Consider the following 19,528-nt stretch of genomic DNA (forward strand, 5'->3'; position numbering starts at 1 on the left):
GATGAAAGTCTCTGGGTAAAGAAAAGAGGAGAAAAATAGAGGGGCAACCTTATCGTAGAGGTCACAGATCACCAAATCAGGAGGAGGACGTGGGTGATTAGGCATTTCTAGAACACATACGATCTGGTAGCAATGAGGGATTTTAATTACCCAAACATATGTTGGAAATGTAATATGACAAAACACAAAATGTCCAGTACATTCTTGGAATATATTGGTGTTAAATTCTTATTGTAGAAGGTGGAGGAAGTAACCAGGAGAAAAACATTTTAGAATTGATTCTGGTTGCAAATCTGAAGCCTGAAGGCAATTTGCATGAAAAGTGATCATGAAATGACAGACATGATGATTCTAAGGAAAGGAAGGAGTGAGAGCCACAGAATAAGGACAATGGACTTACTGGTAGGTAAAGTCTATGGGGAGAAAATCTAAAGATCTGTCTGCACTAGAAACTTGCAACAGCGCACCTGCACCAATGCAGCTGTGCCACTGGAGCACAGCTGGTGAAGACACTCTAAGCCAATAGGAGAGCATTCTCCCATTGGTTTAATAATTCCACCTCTGCAAGAGGAGGTAGCTATGTCAGCGGGAGAAGCTACACCAGCACTTACATCAATATAATCCACACCTCTGAGTGACACTGTTATACCAAAGTTATAACTGGATAGTTTACTATCCACTACAGCATTATCTGTCAGGAAAAAAGAAGTTCGGGAGAGCTGGAAGTTTCTCAGAGAGACATTATTAAAGGCATCACACAAAATATCCTGACGTGAAGGAAAGAGAGAAAGAATAGTCAGAGGCCAAAAAGGAATCTTACAAAAAGCAGAAACATGGACAAAATGCTACAGATGAGTACAAAAGAATATCACAAACATGTAGGTACAAAATCAGAAAGGTGAAGGCACAAAATGAATTACACCTAGAAAGGGACATAAAAGGCAATATTAAATATTAGAAGCAAGAGAAAGATGAAGAAAGTGATGATATTAAGAAGGCTGAGGTGTTTAATTCCCATTTAGCTTTAGTTTTAATAAAAAAAGGTTACTTGTGATCAAATACTTAACAAAATGAATATTAACAACAATGGGGAAAGAACACAAGCCAAAATAGGGAAAGAACACATTACAGAATATTTAGTTAAGAAGATGTATTCAAATCAGCAAGACCTAAGGAAATCCATCCTAGGGTACTTAAAGACCATACTTAAAAGCTTGGTCTGGCAGGACTGTGTCCCTGGTCTGGTACAGATCAATATTTTCATTAATGACTTGAATAATGGAGTGGAGAACATGCTTAAAAGTTGGAGACAGGTTGGGAGGAGTTGCAGACACTTTGAAGGAGAGGATAAAAATTCAAAATGACAATAATAAATTGGAGAATTGGTCTGAAATCAATTAGATGATATTCAATAAAAACAAGTACAAATTATTACACTGAGGAACATGAATACATAATGGGGAAAAACTGGCTAGGCCATCGTACTGCTGAAAAGGATCTAGGGGTTATAGTGTATGACCAATTGAATATGTCAATAACGTGATGCAGTTGCAAAAAAGGTTAATACTCTTTTGAGCTGTATTAATAAGAGTGTGATATGTAAGACATAGGAAGTAATTGTCCTGCTCTAGCTGGCACTGTTGAAGTCTCATCTGGAGTACTCTATCCAGCTGTGGATGCTGCAGTTTAAGACTATGCCTACACTACAATCTCTGGCTGGGATTCCCCTGCATGAGCACACATACTCATGCTAGCTCTCCAAAAAACAGCAATAATACAAAAATACATCCACGTGGTAACAATCCCAGACTTGCCCATCTCTGAAGATCTCCAGCAACCTGCCCCCTGAGATGCTGCCTTATGTCCAGGAATCCTTTCTGGATAATGAGCAAAGCTCTTAAAACTTTGAGATTGTTACCAAAGGACAAGGAAGGAGGCTGTGGAGTAAAAACAGAGAGCAGTATAAAACCCTATGACAGATAGCAGTCCCATACTTTCATAAGTACTAAACATCACACACACTGCTTTTAAAGGACTTTCAACAAGAAAAAATAAGGCAGACATTGACATTTCTTTTGTCATTCTTACAGTGGAATGACAGATTCACTCAAAATTTCTGATCACACTGATCAACAGTTGTCAGCACTAACCATCTTTCACTGGGCTACTGAGGGAATGTCTACACTGCAATTAAAAACCTGTGGCTGGCCCATGGCACCTCACTTAGGCTCACAAGGCTCGGGCTAAGGTTCTTTTTAACTGACGTGTAGACATTCAGGATCGGGCTGCAGCCCAGGCTCTGGGGACCCAGGCTGCAGCCCAAACTCGAATGCCTACATGGCAAATAAACAGCCCCTTGGCCTGAGTCAGCTGGTACAGGACAGCTGTTGGGTTTTTAACTCACTTTCAGCTTCTGTTTTCCCTTAAAAATGCATCATTTGTACATTTTTATTGTTCAGATCTGTACGTCTAGGTCTTATGGCTTAGCTTAGTTATCTAGTCCAGACATCTGTTTGGTCCATGTTAACATGCTAACTTGGATTCTGATCTTACTTGAACGATTTGCTAATACTGTGATCAATATTTGTTGCCATTTTTTCCAACCAGCTGCTGCTTGCCCTGTATCATTCCTCCAATAGATGCAGTGCTTTCCCTGTACTGCCTCACTTCTACAAGGAGGTCTCTAATTTTATACCTTCCTTTGCCTCAATATCAATGCACAGTACAGTCTTGTGTTACACATAACTAGTATAACATTAACTGAAGAAAAATTCTGTGGAAGACAATTCTGTGTAACTCTCAGAGAACAGATCCTACTGTATATGGCATCAGGCATCTATTTTGCGGTTTTAATATGGAACATATTTTTTACCCTTAAAGCTGTTCTTTGGGGTGGCTCACTACTATCCAAGCATCTCTACTATGAAGTATCATTCATTGTAAATACCACTACATATGTTGCAATCTGAATGATATATTATAATCAAATTGTAATTTGAGATACTATACAATGCCATGCATCTAAGGAGGACATGAATCAGGCAGTCTTATTTTGCAATGTGAATCTACTTCAAATTTCACATTTGTGGAAGAATTTTTTTTTTTAAATATTCAGCGAACTTGTAGATTGCATTCAGCAATAAAAAAAACTAGCTCAAGAGAAATGTGTCTCCTCGTATTTAACACACAGTAGCAAAATAATTACAATCAGGTAAAATAAGTGATGTTAAATTCTGTAAATGTTGCTAAAAGGCTATTTTTAATTTTAAAATATTTGTTCAACATTTAAATATAAAACTTCCATCTAGCCCTACAGCTCCCTTTTAAACATGCATTCTGTTAAGATTTTGGGCCAGATCCTCAGCTGGCATACATCTGCCAAAGTTCTGCTGAAGTCAATGGAACAAAGCAAATTTATACCAGCTGAGAATCTGACCCTTTGTCTAGAACTGCCATTTATCATGGTGAAAGTAAAATAAATAAAAACATGTATTTGAACGTACATTCATTTAAAGAATTTAGTTCCCCTCTCTGCTCGAATGAGATTGGTGAGGCAAGAGACTCAGGAAAAGGAGAGAAGTGAGAGCTTTAAGATGGTCAAGGCAGTCGGGGCTCATGCTGAGTTTAATTACCATTTCCAACAGTATCAATGGTTCCCTCTGATGTCAGCAACTATCTGTGAATCCCACTGCCAAAGAGTGCTGGTCCACATACATAATGATAACCTACTACTGCTATTATGGTTGTTTATTTTTTCACAGAGTTGAATGCCCTACTTGTAAGAGGATATTGCAATTTGCCCTTCTCTCCAGTGAGGTTAAAAAAGCCCTTTTTAATCCTTCTTTAAAAGTGGCTATAGTGCACTGCTACTGAGTGCAATATACAACTGACTTTCTTGACAGATGTAACACAGGGCTAAACAGTGGCAAATAATTGGTTTACTGCCTATGAGAAGCAAGGCAGAGTTTGTAATCTCACATTATCCGAGATTTAAGTACAGTTGTACCATATTTACTGAGGCCAGAAGCATAGTCATTACTACAACATAGATGTATATTTTATACTGAAGTTACTGACAGATGAACACTCAGATGGACAGAGGCTTCTGCACCAGTAAAAGATTTGAGCCAAGAAAAATATGTTATCACAAACAATTTTGTCCTTACAAATGGGAAAGTCAACCACTTTATATCCTACCACAGATTATATCCTACATACTATGAACAGAAGCTTTGGGGTTGATTTTAAAGCATGCAATTTCAAGAAAGGGAATGACTTCTGATTTTGCTATAAATATTTTGAATCAAATTCAGATCCTAACTACATTCTGTAAGTGTTGTTTTGCTTCTGTCAGCCTGAGGTCAGGAGGACACTCTCATGGTATATTTCTAATTTTAACATTTTTTTCTCATGCTTCAGTTGGTGGGATCCTGCAAGGTTTCTACAGAATTAAATGGATGCTCTTCTTAGTGATTTGTTGAGCCCGTAGTGCAAATACCTGTAATTTGCATGGACTAACTCCACTAAATTTCAGTTGCCAGGACAGTATTTATGCCAATGCACATCAATCTTGGCTGCCACATACCCTTGCTTTTACAGTCTTGGGTCTATTCAGAGAAGCATGACAATTTTGTGCAAAAATGCATGGTGATTTTGTAATATAAACAAAAGTTTGCTGGGAACCATTAAGATCAGCTACTTATTTCTACTTGTGACGTAATCAAATTGAAACCAAGGTCTCAAAATGTAAAAGGCAAAGGTATTAACAGTTTAAAATTACAAGATCCGTAAATTTCTGCTCTTCAAACATGCAAGATTGATCAAAATGTCAACATTCTAGGATGATGTGCAAAGGATTTTTATCTTTCCCAGTCTATCCCTGTTACTATACTTACAAAATCAACCCCCCCAAACTTTATACATATTGGAAAATAGTCTATTCCAAAAACCAATTTTGAAATGCTTTACTAAAATTTTTCTGCCAGCGACTTTACAAAGAACTGAATAACATGTTCTCCCATCTAGCTTCAATAGATTTCCAAACACAGTCAACAAGAAGCTTTTCACTTTGTAAAAGGTAGATTCAAAATTATATGGGACCCATATTTGAGCTTAAAATTGACATACTTACAAGGGTAAGTATGTTGCATTGTGCATTTGTGTATTTTTCAGTAAGGTGTTTTCAAGAATAAATTTTAGGGTATATATTTTATATGCTATTTTAGTAAACAGATATACATTTTTGGTAAAATAAAATAAAGTAATACTAGAAAAAAGAAGATAATTTTCTGATTGAAATAAGTGAGAGAAAATCTTGTAGGGTTTTTTTGTAGTTAGATTACTGCAAAATAGAGAAAGCAAAAAAGTCAAGGATGCTTAGCATATCAATCAGTGAAGAGAAAGAGAAAATTAATCCTGGGAAACAACATTTTTGAAGATCTTACATCACAGATAAATAGCCTGGTCAACAGCATTTTCAAAGATATGACATCATAGATTAATAGGCCATGCAGCAATGGAACAGCCTTAAAAGAATTCTGACTGAATTTTACAAGTGAGTCTCCACAACCCTTTGAAAGAGCAGAGCATGTGCTTCCTCTTTCACCTCCTGACCTGTGTGGCAAGTAAGGGGAAGCAGGATCAGCACCTTATCTTCAATCCATTCTCTTCAGGGAGGCTAGATTAAACATTAGCACTAGCTCTATTCTATTATATACAGTTTCTTATCCTGCCTGTATTATTGTAAGGTATCTAACCACCTTCCAGTAGTGAGGTAAGTGACATGATTAACATCTTAGAGAGAGAAGGTGGGTGAGATCATATCTTTTATTGAACTAATTTCTGTAATAGACAAGCTTTCAAAATACACAGAGCTCTTCTTCAAGTCTGGGAAAGGTTCTTAGATTGTCCAGCTATGCCAGAAGAATGACAGAAGACACTGGATGTGGTTTAATTAGATTGCAATTTGGTTATTAACTGTCTGGGAGTACCCAGCAAACCAACATACATAGTGCAGGTATTTCCATTATCATTTCAATACATATCTGGTGGACTTCTGTTAGCCCTCTCTCTTTCCCATCATGGTCCGCAGCACACCTGCTGCTGAGAGCTTACCATCCCTCCACCTTGAATGAGGGTTAAGGTGGGTCATAAAGGGTGGGGGATTGGCTCCCTGCTGTACCAGCCAAAGTAGCCCCAAACTTGCCTTGCTTCTGCTCATTTAATGAATACCTCCTTTAAGTCCTTTACCAGTCCATTTATCTGATCACTATATCACTTCGTTATGGAGTACCTGCACTGGACATCTGCAATCGCGGCAACATAATGAGTTGCAACATCACAGCCTAACTCCTGTTCCATGTTTACCCTCAACGAATCCCTCTAGCCTCACGAACCCACTGTGAGAAAGGTGAAAATCCCTGCACTTTGCCTAGGCCAATCTGGTGGTGAGGGAAAATTTCTTCCCAGCCTACCCTTCAAGAAAGGAATGACTAGTGCAGTGCACACAGTGGTTCCTGACCAAACCTGATATTTCAGCACTTCCATGTGTGGAAGGGTGAGTTCTGCTCCACTTGGTTCAGGTAAAAGAGGGCTTCTCTTACTCAGCATGTAATGTATAACCTTCCTTCTCTTCTGGTCACTGAGAGGGAGGCGGGGAATGGGTCAGCGTGCCCATGCTGACATGTTCTGACACAAAATTACTCTCTCTTTTTCTCCCCCTTAAAGAGGTACCTACCTTCATCCAGTAAATCAGACAACAGCCCCCCGCCCCCTTAATGTGTGATGTAATCAGTGTCACAGCTAAATAGAAGATCATATAGTTCAGCATAAATAATTAGCACATATCCTAAGAGACCATGCAAGGTAGAATGGCCCATTAACACCCCTGCAGTCATAGAACAAAAACCAGGGTTAGTGGGCTATAGGTTGTTATAATAAGCCATAAATCCAGTTCAATCTTGTATTTAGCTGAGACACTCTTAGTACCTTTCCCAGACCAGGAGACGACCTCTGTGCAGATCAAAAGCTTGTCTCTCTCACCAACAGAAGTTGGTCCAATTAAAGATGTTACCTCATTCACCTTATCTCTCTAATATCGAGATCGACACAAGTACAACAATACTGTGTGATTAATATCTGACACATGGGGTTTGTGCTTTCTCTCATCCTCTACATAGGAGGAGAATAATGTTGACAGTGGAGTGTTTTGATTTGGAAAATTTTGGTGTCTGTGTGTGTTTAAATGTACATACTGTTATGTGTTTATGTTAGAGAAGGGAAGTTAAAAAACGTGCTTTGCATTCAAAGTGGAAGGTGGTGAGGTTTGAGATTGTCCTTAGTTCCAGGTTTAGTTTGTTCCAGAGCTTGGGACCAATACCTGAGAAAGGTCTGTCTCCTGCACAGACGAGCTTTACCCTGGTAATAGAAAGTTCAAGTGTGCCAGAGGAGTGGAACAGTCAACCATGATCTTCATCACAGAGCTTAAGGCAATTCTTTGGATAGGCCTGGCCTAGGTCATTGAGTGCCTTGAAGATGAGAACCATCCTCTGAACGTCACTTGATATTCTACAGGAAACCAGTGTAGAGGTCCGGGGATAGTTTTGATATGCTCGTGGCAGTCAGTATTGCTAAGAAGTGTTTGGAATTAGTTGGTGCTCTCTAAGGGCTGATGTCTTTGTGTCCACTTATACTGCATTGCTGTAGTTGAGATGGGAGGTATTGAAGACATATATAACCTCTGCTGGGATGAGCTGGAGTCTCCTAGCCAACCAGAAATGGCAGAAAGTATTGCTTGTGGATGCTAGTATGTGAGAGCTTAGCACTACTGACGGATCTAGGCTACAGACTGAACTGACCAACTGTGGGGATGTACCATCAACTAAAGGAGACTGCACCATGACTGCAAATTCTGCAAAGTACTTACCCTTGCCCACGAGCATCACCCCTGTTTTCTTGCACTTAGCTCCAACCAGCTGTTCTTTATCAATGAACTGATCTCACTCAAGCATGCTGCCATCTTGGTGGTAGTGGTATGGTCGGATGAAGTAAAGGATAAGCATAGCTGTATGTCATCTCCATATTGCTGGCACTGAGTCCATCTTGTGTTATCAGTTCAGCTAGTGGTCTCATATCGATTTTGAAAAGGACCAGAGAGAGAACGGATTCTTCTGGGACTCCACAAGTGGGGGTTTAGTAGAGGGGGTGCAGTTTCCAATCTCTTCTCTTTCGATGCATCTCTGCAGGAAGAACCTGAATAATTTAAACATATTCCTTTGGACTCTGCCATTTCTTTCAGGTAGCATCCTATGGTTGACTATCAGATGCTGCAGAGATTTCTGAAGATGAAATTGGATGTCCATCATCTATTCATTGGCAGCAGGAGATCATCCATCAGTATTACTAAAGTAGTTTTGATCCTATGTACTGGCCCGAATCCAGATTGTGCCAGGTCTATGATATTCATTTAATTCAGCGCCTGTGCACTACAGTCAGAATGTGGTTGCCCTAGTACGGGTGCAAAATGACTGTATGGTTCTTTGCATTTTCTCATTTGAACAAACCAGGCAGAGCCACCCAAAGCATGACCCACAGAGTTTAAAATGGAGTGAAGAAAAGGTCCACAAAAGCAAATGAACCTTCTTTAAATAGGTAAACAAAGATAAATGATGTGTTATATGTGATAACCACCCTCTATGTCCTTCCTGGGTGAGTTCACCTGATATCTAGCCTAAGCCATCACGACACACACAGAATGTAGCTAACACCACACAAAACAAAACATTGTTGCAGCAGTACATTAATAAGTTTGTTTGCAAATCAGAAGACAACTCAGAAGAATTACAATATATGAAATAAAATATTGTGTAAGTTACAGATAGGGTGACCAGATGTCCCGATTTTATAGGGACAGTCCTGATATTTGGGTCTTTTTTATATATGGGCTCCTATTACCCCCCACCCCGTCCCGAATTTTCTCACACGCTATCTGATCACCCTAGTTACACATCCTCCTACTAGTAATAGCATAGTTTGTACTAGATCTTCTTTCTGTACACAGGAGGGTGGAGAGAAAAGTGCATACAAATTCTCTTTTGCAAGGTTAAAGACAAGACTCTTCCCTATTACTCAGGCATTAGGAGTTGAGAAGTGGGCTGCCTGGTTACTCTTTCAAATTTGTTAAGCATCATATCATGTCCTGTCCACTTTGTCTTAAATATAGGTTATAAAAATACTAAATACTTCATCAGTCTTGATTTGCTTTTATGTACTGCAATATTAATATCTAGAGCCTCATAAGGGAATTTACTTACATGTGTTAAAGCGTTGATTTCCTAAGAAAAAGTATGAACTTCCTGTCTTTGAACATAAAGAATATAAAATGCCCCGAAATGTTTTCAATGAACAGTTAAATTTCAGAAAGCATATGGAAATATACAAGCACTATAATTACTTACTGTTATAATTATAGTGTACAACCTCAATACACTGGTTTTGCACAGAGTGTTGCTCTGAAAGAAATAATTGTCCTTAGCCCTGCCCGATGATCACAGAGTGAAAGGTTTGATAAACTGCAGCAAAAGAACTGAAAAGGTGTCATACACAGAGGTTTTAAAACTTTAAATGTATACACTCATATTTTTCCTTTTTTTTAATATATTTTTTAAAAAACATACTAAAAAAAGTCGCAAGCTTTGTTTTTTTTCCCTTCTATGCAGATTAAAATAAATGAAAAGAGCTGATAACTTTGTTAACTGGTAAATAGTTCATATACAAAGATTGCTTACCTTGATGGACTGACTATAAGGTCCTATGTTAGCAGGTGCCCAGTGAGAAATGCTCTGTACATGCATGATTTGTTTTTGATAACAGTGCACATCACCGATCGTACCGTCACACTTATGCGCAAGGCAATCCATCCAAAAGAGTACTCCATTAAGCAATGGGGCTTCTACACATACTCTGAAAACACAAATCATTAAAGATTATATGATTATCTTACATACGCATAGAAATATAAGGCTGGAAGGGACCTTGAGAGATCATCAAGTACAGCCTCCTACACTGGGGCAGGACCAAGTAAACCTAGACCACTCTTGGCAGGTGTTTGTCCAACCTGTTCATTTATTTATAAATATATGCGTGTGTGTGTCATATTATACACATAATGATTTAGCCTATTGAAAACAAGCCGCTAATAAGAGAGCAGCATCTCAGAGCCTATATCTATTGAAGAAGAATTAAGTTTGCAGTCCACACATAAAGAGGTGACATTTTACTCTCAGCAGAAATTCAACAGAAAATTACTTGTAAATGCTTGTTCTCAGGAAGTATCTTATAATACAGTCTTGTAAAATTCTACTGAGGAAAAGTAACTTTTTTTGACCACAGACAAGCAAAACATTTCCTCTTTCTGCCCACCACTCCGCCATTATCATCATCATAAGGATGGGTGAGTAGATTTTCTGCTTGGGCTGCTAAATTTTCAAGCCAATTTTGCAAATTTATTGTACCCTTGGGTCTGTGCTCCTGGCATATTACTAGCGAGAACTCCCATAGCCAGGTCTCTGTGCATAATGCAATTATGCGGCCATGCATAATTTTTCTTTTGACCAAAATGCAGCACAAGTCTGCTTGTGCTACGTAAATACTCCTAAAAAGTGATTTTCCTGCATCCTCCCAGCTTGTAACCTTTTTTCCTGTTCTTTTATAAGCTCCACATGAAGGGATAGGGGATTGTATGGCTAGCTATGCAACTGAGGGAGCAAATGACATGCAATAGCATGAGGAGCAGAAGAGGATGAAGCAGGAGGAAGGACTGTACTTAAAATATACTGAAGTGGAGAACTGTTCTTGTGCAGCTTTACGAGCTGTACAGTAGGAATAGAACCTGCCATGTTCTCCTCTTAGGCTATGCAGAAAGAGAACGCCATGTCTCTGTGGATTAGTAACCCTGGATGGCTGCCTGCATCTCCTAGAAGCCTCTCCCCACTCCCTTTTATGCAGTGCTTTAGCCTCTTCTGGTACAGCCCATTCTCAACTACTTTATTTCACTAAGTAAAAGTAAAAGTAATTAAATTATTTCATAATTAATTTACATGGCTGCATAATTCTGAGTTTATCAGAGATCTCAGTGCTCTTAGCTCTTATGCTGCCTGAGTCAGGACATCAATAAATAATTTAGGTCTAAATGATCACATCATACACAAGTATCAGAGAGGTAGCCGTGTTAGTCTGGATCTGTAAAAGCAGCAAAGAATCCTGTGGCACCTTATAGACTAACAGACGTTTTGGAGCATGAGTTTTCGTGGGTGAATACCCACTTTTGAAATTTCCACTACATGCATCTGACGAAGTGGGTATTCACCCACGAAAGCTCATGCTCCAAAACATCTGTTACTCTATAAGGTGCCACAGGATTCTTTGCTGCTTTTACATCATACACAGTGTGTTGTCCATAGATTTAAAATTTCACAGCAGCTAACCAGTTCCATGTGAGGTGGCTCATAGTGAGCCAGGCAAGGGTAACAGTATGTAATGGAGCTAACCATCCATTGGAACAGAAAACGTAACACATAAAGTAATGCAAATAATTCTCCAACCATGCAGGGAAGGTGGATGGGGGACTGTGAATCTGTTATAAGATACATTATCCCAAATACACCTATTATTCTTTACATTCTTGTTTCCAGTGCTGTTGCACCTGTGTTGGTCCCAGGATATGAGAGATGCAAGGTGGGTGTGGTAATATCTTTTATTGGACCCACTTCTGTTGGTGAAAGAGACAAGATTTTGAGCTTGCAAAGAGCTCTTATTTTGTGTAAGCTTGAAAGCTTGTCTTTCTCACCAACAGAAGCAGGTCCAATAAAAATATTACCTCACCCACCTTCTCTTTCTGTAATTCTTTAAGTAATTTTTGTTTTATTCCTCGTGAGAGTTGTCACGCCCTTGTGGGCTACAAACACAATTTCCTTTCAATAGCGTCAGGCCCTGAGTTAATTCAGGATTTTCTTCTAACTCTTGGGGCTTGATTGAACCATAAGGCTCTGCACTGAGTATAGGGCAGTGTATAGTGATGATTTCCCTGAAGAAGTCCTGGGAACTGGGTTACAATTCTGAAGTGACTCAGTGACAATTCTTCCCCAATTCCCTTTTTCTTTTTCCACACCCCTTCACAGGATGCAATTTATCTGCCCCAAATAGTGCTGGCCCAAATCAGTGTTGTTTGTGTAGGACCATAACTAAACATTTAAAAATTGAGAGAAAGTCTTCGAGGATTCTGTACTCCAGGCAGGCCAGCAAGGACAGAGTTGCCTAGAAAGACATACCATACTACTGTATATTCTCCTAAAGGACTGTAAAATCAATCCTCTTTGATGTCTCCATACCTCAAGAGGAAAAATTAAGAACATACAACACCAGACACAGAACAACAAAGGATTACTAGATAGAAACCTTTATTTCCAAGCTTTACAGTTTCTGACTGCTTTTGAAACTGAGTACACTGCAAACTCATACATTCATTGGGATAATTTTACTGCTGTCTCATATCATGCCAGATAAAACCAGGACTAACCAATCTTTTATCAGGCCATCTTACCATTATATAGAATTAGCAATAATTTTAGCCAATCATTCAGAAATTTAATACAATAAATATACGGAAAACATTTAAAAATATACTCTTTTAGTTACTGTGACTAAGGTAGAAAATATTTTTTTATGAAAAGTCAAGTGAAAAAACTGTCACTCTAGCACATCTACACTCTCTGGTTACAGTGAGAGCACCATTAATGATATTTAAACAGAATTAACTTTATTTGTATTTGATGCAATATAAATAGTGGCAGTGGAATAGCATCTTGTCGCAGAAATGTTGTTCACAGACTTATTTTGACACAGTATTTGCACTGGCATTTATCACATGACAATGCTCTAACTCTACCAATATCTCAAAGGTGTACGCATTTTCCATTAGTTTGTGTATATAATTTCACTAACAGAAGATACAAATTTTGGACAAATAGTTTTTAAAAGGAAAAGATGGCATATTTACTTTTAAATGGTAATGTGTTTCACATAAGCCAATCTCTCTCTTTAGGGTTATAACTTTTTATCCTTTCCCCTTCTTTCTCCCCCTTTGTGCTTATGTTCATATATCTATGATTATATTATTTTTAATTTTTGTAACAGTATCCACACAGTGGTTGCTTGAAATACACCAGGTATGGACAAAAAATGAAAGGGTGAATAAAAAATCAAATCAGATGGTTATGACTGGTATGGGGCAAGGCAAGCTCAGTAGTATTCAGACTGGTAATAAAGCAATAATGATTGAATAACAGATTATATTTTATCTTTACTATAGTGCTGCTATGTTGCAGAATTCCTACGATATATTGTATAAATTGTATTCGCTCTGTAGCAGTGGTCCCAACCTTTATGTCTGGTGGGTGGCAGATGAAGCACCCTGGCAGCGGTGGAGCACCCGCCGAAATGTGGCTGAATGTCTCTGGCATTTCAGCGGCGACGCCTCTTGATGACATCACTTGTCGGCAAGTGACGTCATCGAGGCATTGCCGCCAAATTTCTGCAGCATTTCAGTGGCGACACCTCTCGATGATGGCACTTGCCACTGACAAGTGATGTCATCAAGAGGCGTCACCGCTGAAACGCCGCAAAAATTCAGTAGCATTTCAGCGGGTGCTCCCCCGCCCGCCAGGACGCGGGTGCATTGCGCCTGCGGGCACCGTGTTGGGGACCCCTGCTCTGTAGCAACTGCAAGTTTGCAACTTAATTTCATTATTTTTGGACCTCTTCTCCACTGATTGTATACTGGGATAAAACATAGGAAGATTTTGTCAATTTTGGGGCATGACATTAATAAGGATCCATGAATATTTATCTTAGGGAAGGTTTCAGAGCAATGAGTCCAACACAGATCCAATTACTAGTAGAGCTATTACTAAGTAGTGGAAAATATATCTTATTAACTTGAATAAGTAATAAAGCCCTCACGGTTGCACAATGGGAAAAAGCAAAGAACGTGCTTCCTATAAAAGATTTTATGCAGCACTAAAAACAAAATCATTTTATCACTTGTAGAATCCTTTAACTTTATATATTTATATTTCCATTAATGACTTGGGAGAGAGGGTATGTATTAAGATAATAAATTCACAGAGAATACCAAATTATGTATGATGAAAATGCAAGTATGCTTGTTCTCGGTATTTATAATCCCAAACACAGATGTTCAATGGGAGGGAAAAATTTGGAAAGCAGTAACGATGAAAGAGATGTAGTGGTGACAGTGGCCAGAACAATAGACAAGAGTTAGAAATGCAACGTGGCAGCCAATAAAATGATCGACAGCATACACACAGGTATTACACAAAAGACCACTGAGGAAACAGTTCCACTTCCTACTCCTGTGGTATGACTGCACCTGGGATATTGCTTTCACTTCTGGGAAGTTAATTCCAAAAGATATTGACAATCTGGAGAGTCCAGAAAATGTAAAAGCTAACAAAGAAGTGGAAATGTTTATGGTTGCTCAGGCAGGCAAAATTAGGAGAAATGGGATGTCATTTTTAAAAATGAAAATTTAGGCTGAATATTAGAAAAGCCTTCTTCTCAACCAGAGATTTTAGGGATAGGAATAGATTCCTAAATGAAGTGATGGTATCCCCATCACTAGGCACATTTAACTCTGAATTAAAAGAAAGTATTTTGTAGGGAATATTTTAACATAGATATTTCATGGTTCTGTTTACTCAAGCCTGGAAAATGGATTAGGCTATTTTCTATGCAAAGAATATTTTGAGTCAAAAGGTATTGCTCCACCAAATCACATCCAGAAATGTATTGCTATCTACCTACCTATATATATATAGGTGTATATATATATACCTACCTATATATCCACCTATATAATACATTTAATTTATTGCTATCTATTAATCTATCTATCTATCTGGCAATAAATTGTTATAACAAAGCCACTTTTTATATATACATAATATAATTAAGTATGTATGGCACTGTCATTAATTGAATTATTATAATCTCGACTCTTCCTACATTTATGCAGATGTTAGATGTTTTATAAACATGAACAAAAACTGAATTTTACCTTAACTGACCTGAAGTTAAAGTTTACAAGTTTTAAGTATATCACATAAACTGTTGATAGGATTCTGTACACTAAATGAAAAGCAGTTAGTCAACCTATCAGTATTTCAGTTGCTAAGCACTGTAAAGTGTAAGGGCCTTTCTAGTTCTCATTCTGGAAATCAAAGAATCATAGAAATGTGGGACTGGAAGAGACCTCAATAGGTCATCTAGTCCAATCCCTGACAGTGAGGCAGGACTCTGTATTACCTAGACCAGCGGTAGGCAACCTGCAGCACGCGAGCTGATTTTCAGTGGCACTCACACTGCCCAGGTTCTGGCCACCGGTCTGGGGGGCTCTGCATTTTAATTTAATTTTAAATGAAGCTTCTTAAACGTTTTAAAAACCTTATTTACTTTACATACAACAATAGTTTAGTTATATACTATAGACTTATAAAAAGAGAGCTTCTAAAAACATTAGAATGTATTACTGGCACGTGAAACCTTAAATTAGAGTGAATAAATGAAGATATGGCACACTACTTCTGAAAGGTTGCCAACCCCTGACTTAGACCATCCCTGACCAGATGCTTGTCTAACCGCTTCTTAAACACTTCCAATGACTGTGACGCCACAACCTCCCCAGGTAACTTGTTTCAGTGCTAACTACCCTTATAAGTTAGGAAGTTTTTCCTAACTTTTCCACATTTTCCTAGTGTCTAACTTAAATAGCCCTTGCTGCAATTTAAGCCCATTGATTCTTGTTCTGTTCTAGGTGGTCAAGAAGAAAGATTTATCACCCTCCTCTTCATAACAATCTTTTATATACTCGAAGACTGTTAAAATGTCCCCTCTCAGCCTTCTCTTCTCCAGACTCAACAAACCAAATTTTTACAATCCTTCCTTGTGGATCATGTTTTCTAGACCTTTAATCATTTTTGAAACTCTTCTCTGGACTGTCTCCAATTTGTCTACCTGTTTCCTAAGATGTGGTGCCCTGAACTAAATACTTTTTTTCCAACAGCGTTACATTGTTGATTCTATTTAGTTTGTGATCCACTATGACCCCCAGATACTTTCTGCAGTGCTCCTCCTAAGCCATCATTTCCCATTTTGTATCTGTGAAACTCATTATTCCTTCCTACATGGAGTACTTCACATTTGTCCTTATGGAATTTCATCCTATTTATTTCAGACCATTTATCCAGTTTGTCAAGTTCATTTTGAATTCTAATCCGTTCCTCCAAAGCACTTGCAGACAATACCAATCTGGGAGGAATTGTAAACTTAATAAGTATACTCTCTATGTCATTATCAAAATGGAAGATTCGAATATAACCAGATCCAGGACAGATGTCTGCAGGACCCCACTCAGTATACCATTTCAGCTTGATTGTTCATCAGTTATTGAGCATAATTCTCAAGTTGTGAACCCACCTTACAGTAGGTTCATCTAGACTATATTTCCCTAGTTTGTTTATAAGAAGGTCATGTGACACAGTATCAAAACCCTTGCTAACGTTGAGCTATATCACATCTACTGCTTCCCCCCCCTCATGTACATTCAAAAAACAATCCAAAACAAAAAGACAATTCTCTTTTACTTTATCAGTAAATGGAATTTGCTAGATTTGACACACAACTTTCAAAAATTGTAGTAAGATTTTCAATGACCTAAGCATTTGCTACATCAGTCCAGTTTCCAACATAAAACTGCTACATAACCTGGAAGTCATGAGCAGAACAGAACTGGAACTGTGGGTGATCTTGCAGGCCTAGACTATTAGATTGGCTCATTCCAACAGAACTGGGTTTGGCAGGAAGTTTGGAGCTCTAGTCTGATAGACACTATACATATACTAAAAGGGATACGCTTGGTCTCTGCCAACAAAAGGAGTCAGGCTCACCATACTCGGAACATTGACAGCATCTTCCTGCCACACACATGCTTTTAATTACACAGTAGATATGCTTATGCTATTGTAGCAATTGTTCCATCAAGGAAATAAAAATGTATATGACGAAAATCCAGCATGCTCCCCAGAAAAAAGGTGGACAAAAGCCTACTTTTGATATGTGAGACACACAAAAATCTGTACAAAAGCTTCATAAATATAGTAGTAATACAGTATATTACAGTGTATCATAAATATACCATAGCAATAGTCTGATCCTACCTTGCTGGTGGACACAAATCAAACTCTGTCATATAAGCTGAATTTATAACAGCAAAATCTTTCATGTTCTTCATATACAGATGGACCAAAATAATATCTTTCAATTCCAATCCCTTTGAATTCATATTAGCTGCCAGAAAAAAAAATATAATGCTGTTAAAGATAGGACATTTTAAATGAGCATAGAAAGATAGCAGAGGCATCTTATGTTTGTCCAAGAAAATTAAACGATAATAACCTAACATTTACTTAACATGACTGAGCGCTTTAGTAATAAATTACTTTTCCCTTTACAATAATCTTTGATGGTATAGCCTTATTTTTTATTAAGTGCTTTTTTGTGTTAATTTTATCTGATAACACAGAGATAAAACATAACTGAAAATTCTTCAAACCTGAACTTAACACTTGCCTTAAGAAAATACATTGTATCTTAATAAATACATATATACAGCAGTCTACATTCCACTGTGCTACTGTGCAAAAATAAAAATAATGGATAGTAGAATAAACTACAATTTCCAGCAATTTATCATGCACTTGCTGGAGATCAAGCAATGGCAAATTCAGTATAAGTAAAGGGGCGTAAATGGCTGGAGAGACTAAAGGAACTGGGGTGATATACAGAAGAGTGAAGGAAAGACACACGTTTGGTGTCGGAGAACAGATAAAGGGATATTGGTGAGAAAATTGACTCAACCATAGCTGATTGAACAGAGGAAGAAGAATAAAGTTAGGGGAGTTAACAGGATGCATATTTCCATCCTGAGTGCCTTATCAAAATTTGTGGGACAGTATATTACTGTGTGGTCCTCATATTCTGCATTTAAGTCTCAGGAGCTACAAAAGCTAAATTAAGGACAAAGGTTTCTCTGAAAAGTGTGAAAGAATACAGAACATATACAGTAATAGGGTCCCATATGACACGAGTTAACTGCTACGCAAGCCTCTCTTCATGATAGTTTTGGCTATTTTGCCCTTTAAAGTTATAGATTGGACATAGATATTTTCCTTCTAATTAGCAAGTAGGATAAGCGCATAAAGATAATCTGCTGAGTGAGGCTAAAGTGAAAGCAAATAGTTTTCATGTAAAAATGTCTCCATTCTTTTAAATATATTCAGAGACAAGATTTTAAGCTTACAAAGAGCTCTTTCTCAATCAGCTAGGAAATAAGTGCACTTTTCAAACCTCCAGTCAGTGGAACATTTTAGCCAAGCATTATTTTTTTCTCAAGTGTGTGAGAAGTGTGTGATTTGAAACATATTTTTGGGGAAGAAATACTGGGCTAAACAGAAAAACTAATTTGTGTGATGTATAACTGTATTTGACCAAACTGAAAGGAAAGGGAATTTATTTCTTAATGTTCATAATTCTTAACTTTGTTATAAAAAGGATCACTTTAAAAAAAGATAGTAAAGGTGAAATCCTGCTCTGCCCTGCAAAAGGAATTATGCATGTGTGTTGGGCGGAGTGGGGAGATGGAATTTTTCTCCCAATACGGAGGCAGGGCACTGCTGGTGACATGAAGGACTGTGCCTGGTAGAAAGGCACATTTGGTGAAGCTTCTAACTACCACTCTCTACCTACACACCCACGCACCATTTTCTTGGCCCATCTACAAATCCTCCATCCATTCGTTCATACAGACAGCCTCCAAAGAGCTTTCATCCATGATACAGAAAAGAAGTACATGGTATTTCTACTGAGTTTGGGGCCTTTCACTGCCATCGAGGAGTCTGTAGGATTTGGTCAGGTATGACTCAGCCTCATTAGGACAGAACTGCTTTTGAAATTAAAGTACTATTGGCCTGAACGCTATTTATTTATTTAGAGAGACGAAGTGGGTAACAATATCTTTTATTGGAAAACTTCTGTTGGTGAGAGAGAGAGGCTTTTGAGCTTCTGAAGAAGAACTCTGTTTGGCTCAAAAGTTCTCTCTCTCACCAACTGAAGTTCATCCAATAAAAGATATTGCCTCACCAATCCTGTCTCTCTAATATCCTGGGACCGACACGCCTACAACTATACCGCATACATGTATTTATTAATGGATGGCCTGAGTAGGATCCTTATCCTGAAAATGCACAAGAGAGAACATCGGTACAGTCTGTACTTTGTAATACATCCAACTCTGGGCCAGATCACTGATGCCTATAGACAATAACAATTTATAATAGCTCAGGAACTGGCCCTCTATCGATAACATTTACTACTGTAATTTTTGTCTCCTTCCAAA

The 19,528-nt window shown here is 38.2% G+C and overlaps 1 protein-coding gene across 7 annotated transcripts in view; it reads right to left on the bottom strand.

The window, feature by feature from the left end:
* The window catches only part of DPH6 (diphthamine biosynthesis 6), a 382,018-nt gene that overhangs the window by 193,576 nt on the left and 168,914 nt on the right, over positions 1–19,528 (bottom strand). For 5 of the 7 annotated variants that reach the window (XM_030559373.1, XM_030559372.1, XM_030559370.1 and 2 more), the window contains exons 11-12: positions 17,292–17,421; positions 9,786–9,960 (exon numbers count right to left, since the gene is read on the bottom strand). In XM_030559373.1, coding sequence (XP_030415233.1) covers positions 9,786–9,960; positions 17,292–17,421 — 305 coding nt within the window. Of the gene's footprint in view, positions 1–1,229; positions 1,938–7,694; positions 8,251–9,785; positions 9,961–17,291; positions 17,422–19,528 lie in introns of those variants that run through there. The other 2 variants (XM_030559375.1, XM_030559376.1) reach the window with 2 other exon arrangements.

Source organism: Gopherus evgoodei, chromosome 4, assembly GCF_007399415.2.
Source record: "Gopherus evgoodei ecotype Sinaloan lineage chromosome 4, rGopEvg1_v1.p, whole genome shotgun sequence".
Classification (NCBI taxonomy): Eukaryota; Metazoa; Chordata; order Testudines; family Testudinidae; genus Gopherus; species Gopherus evgoodei.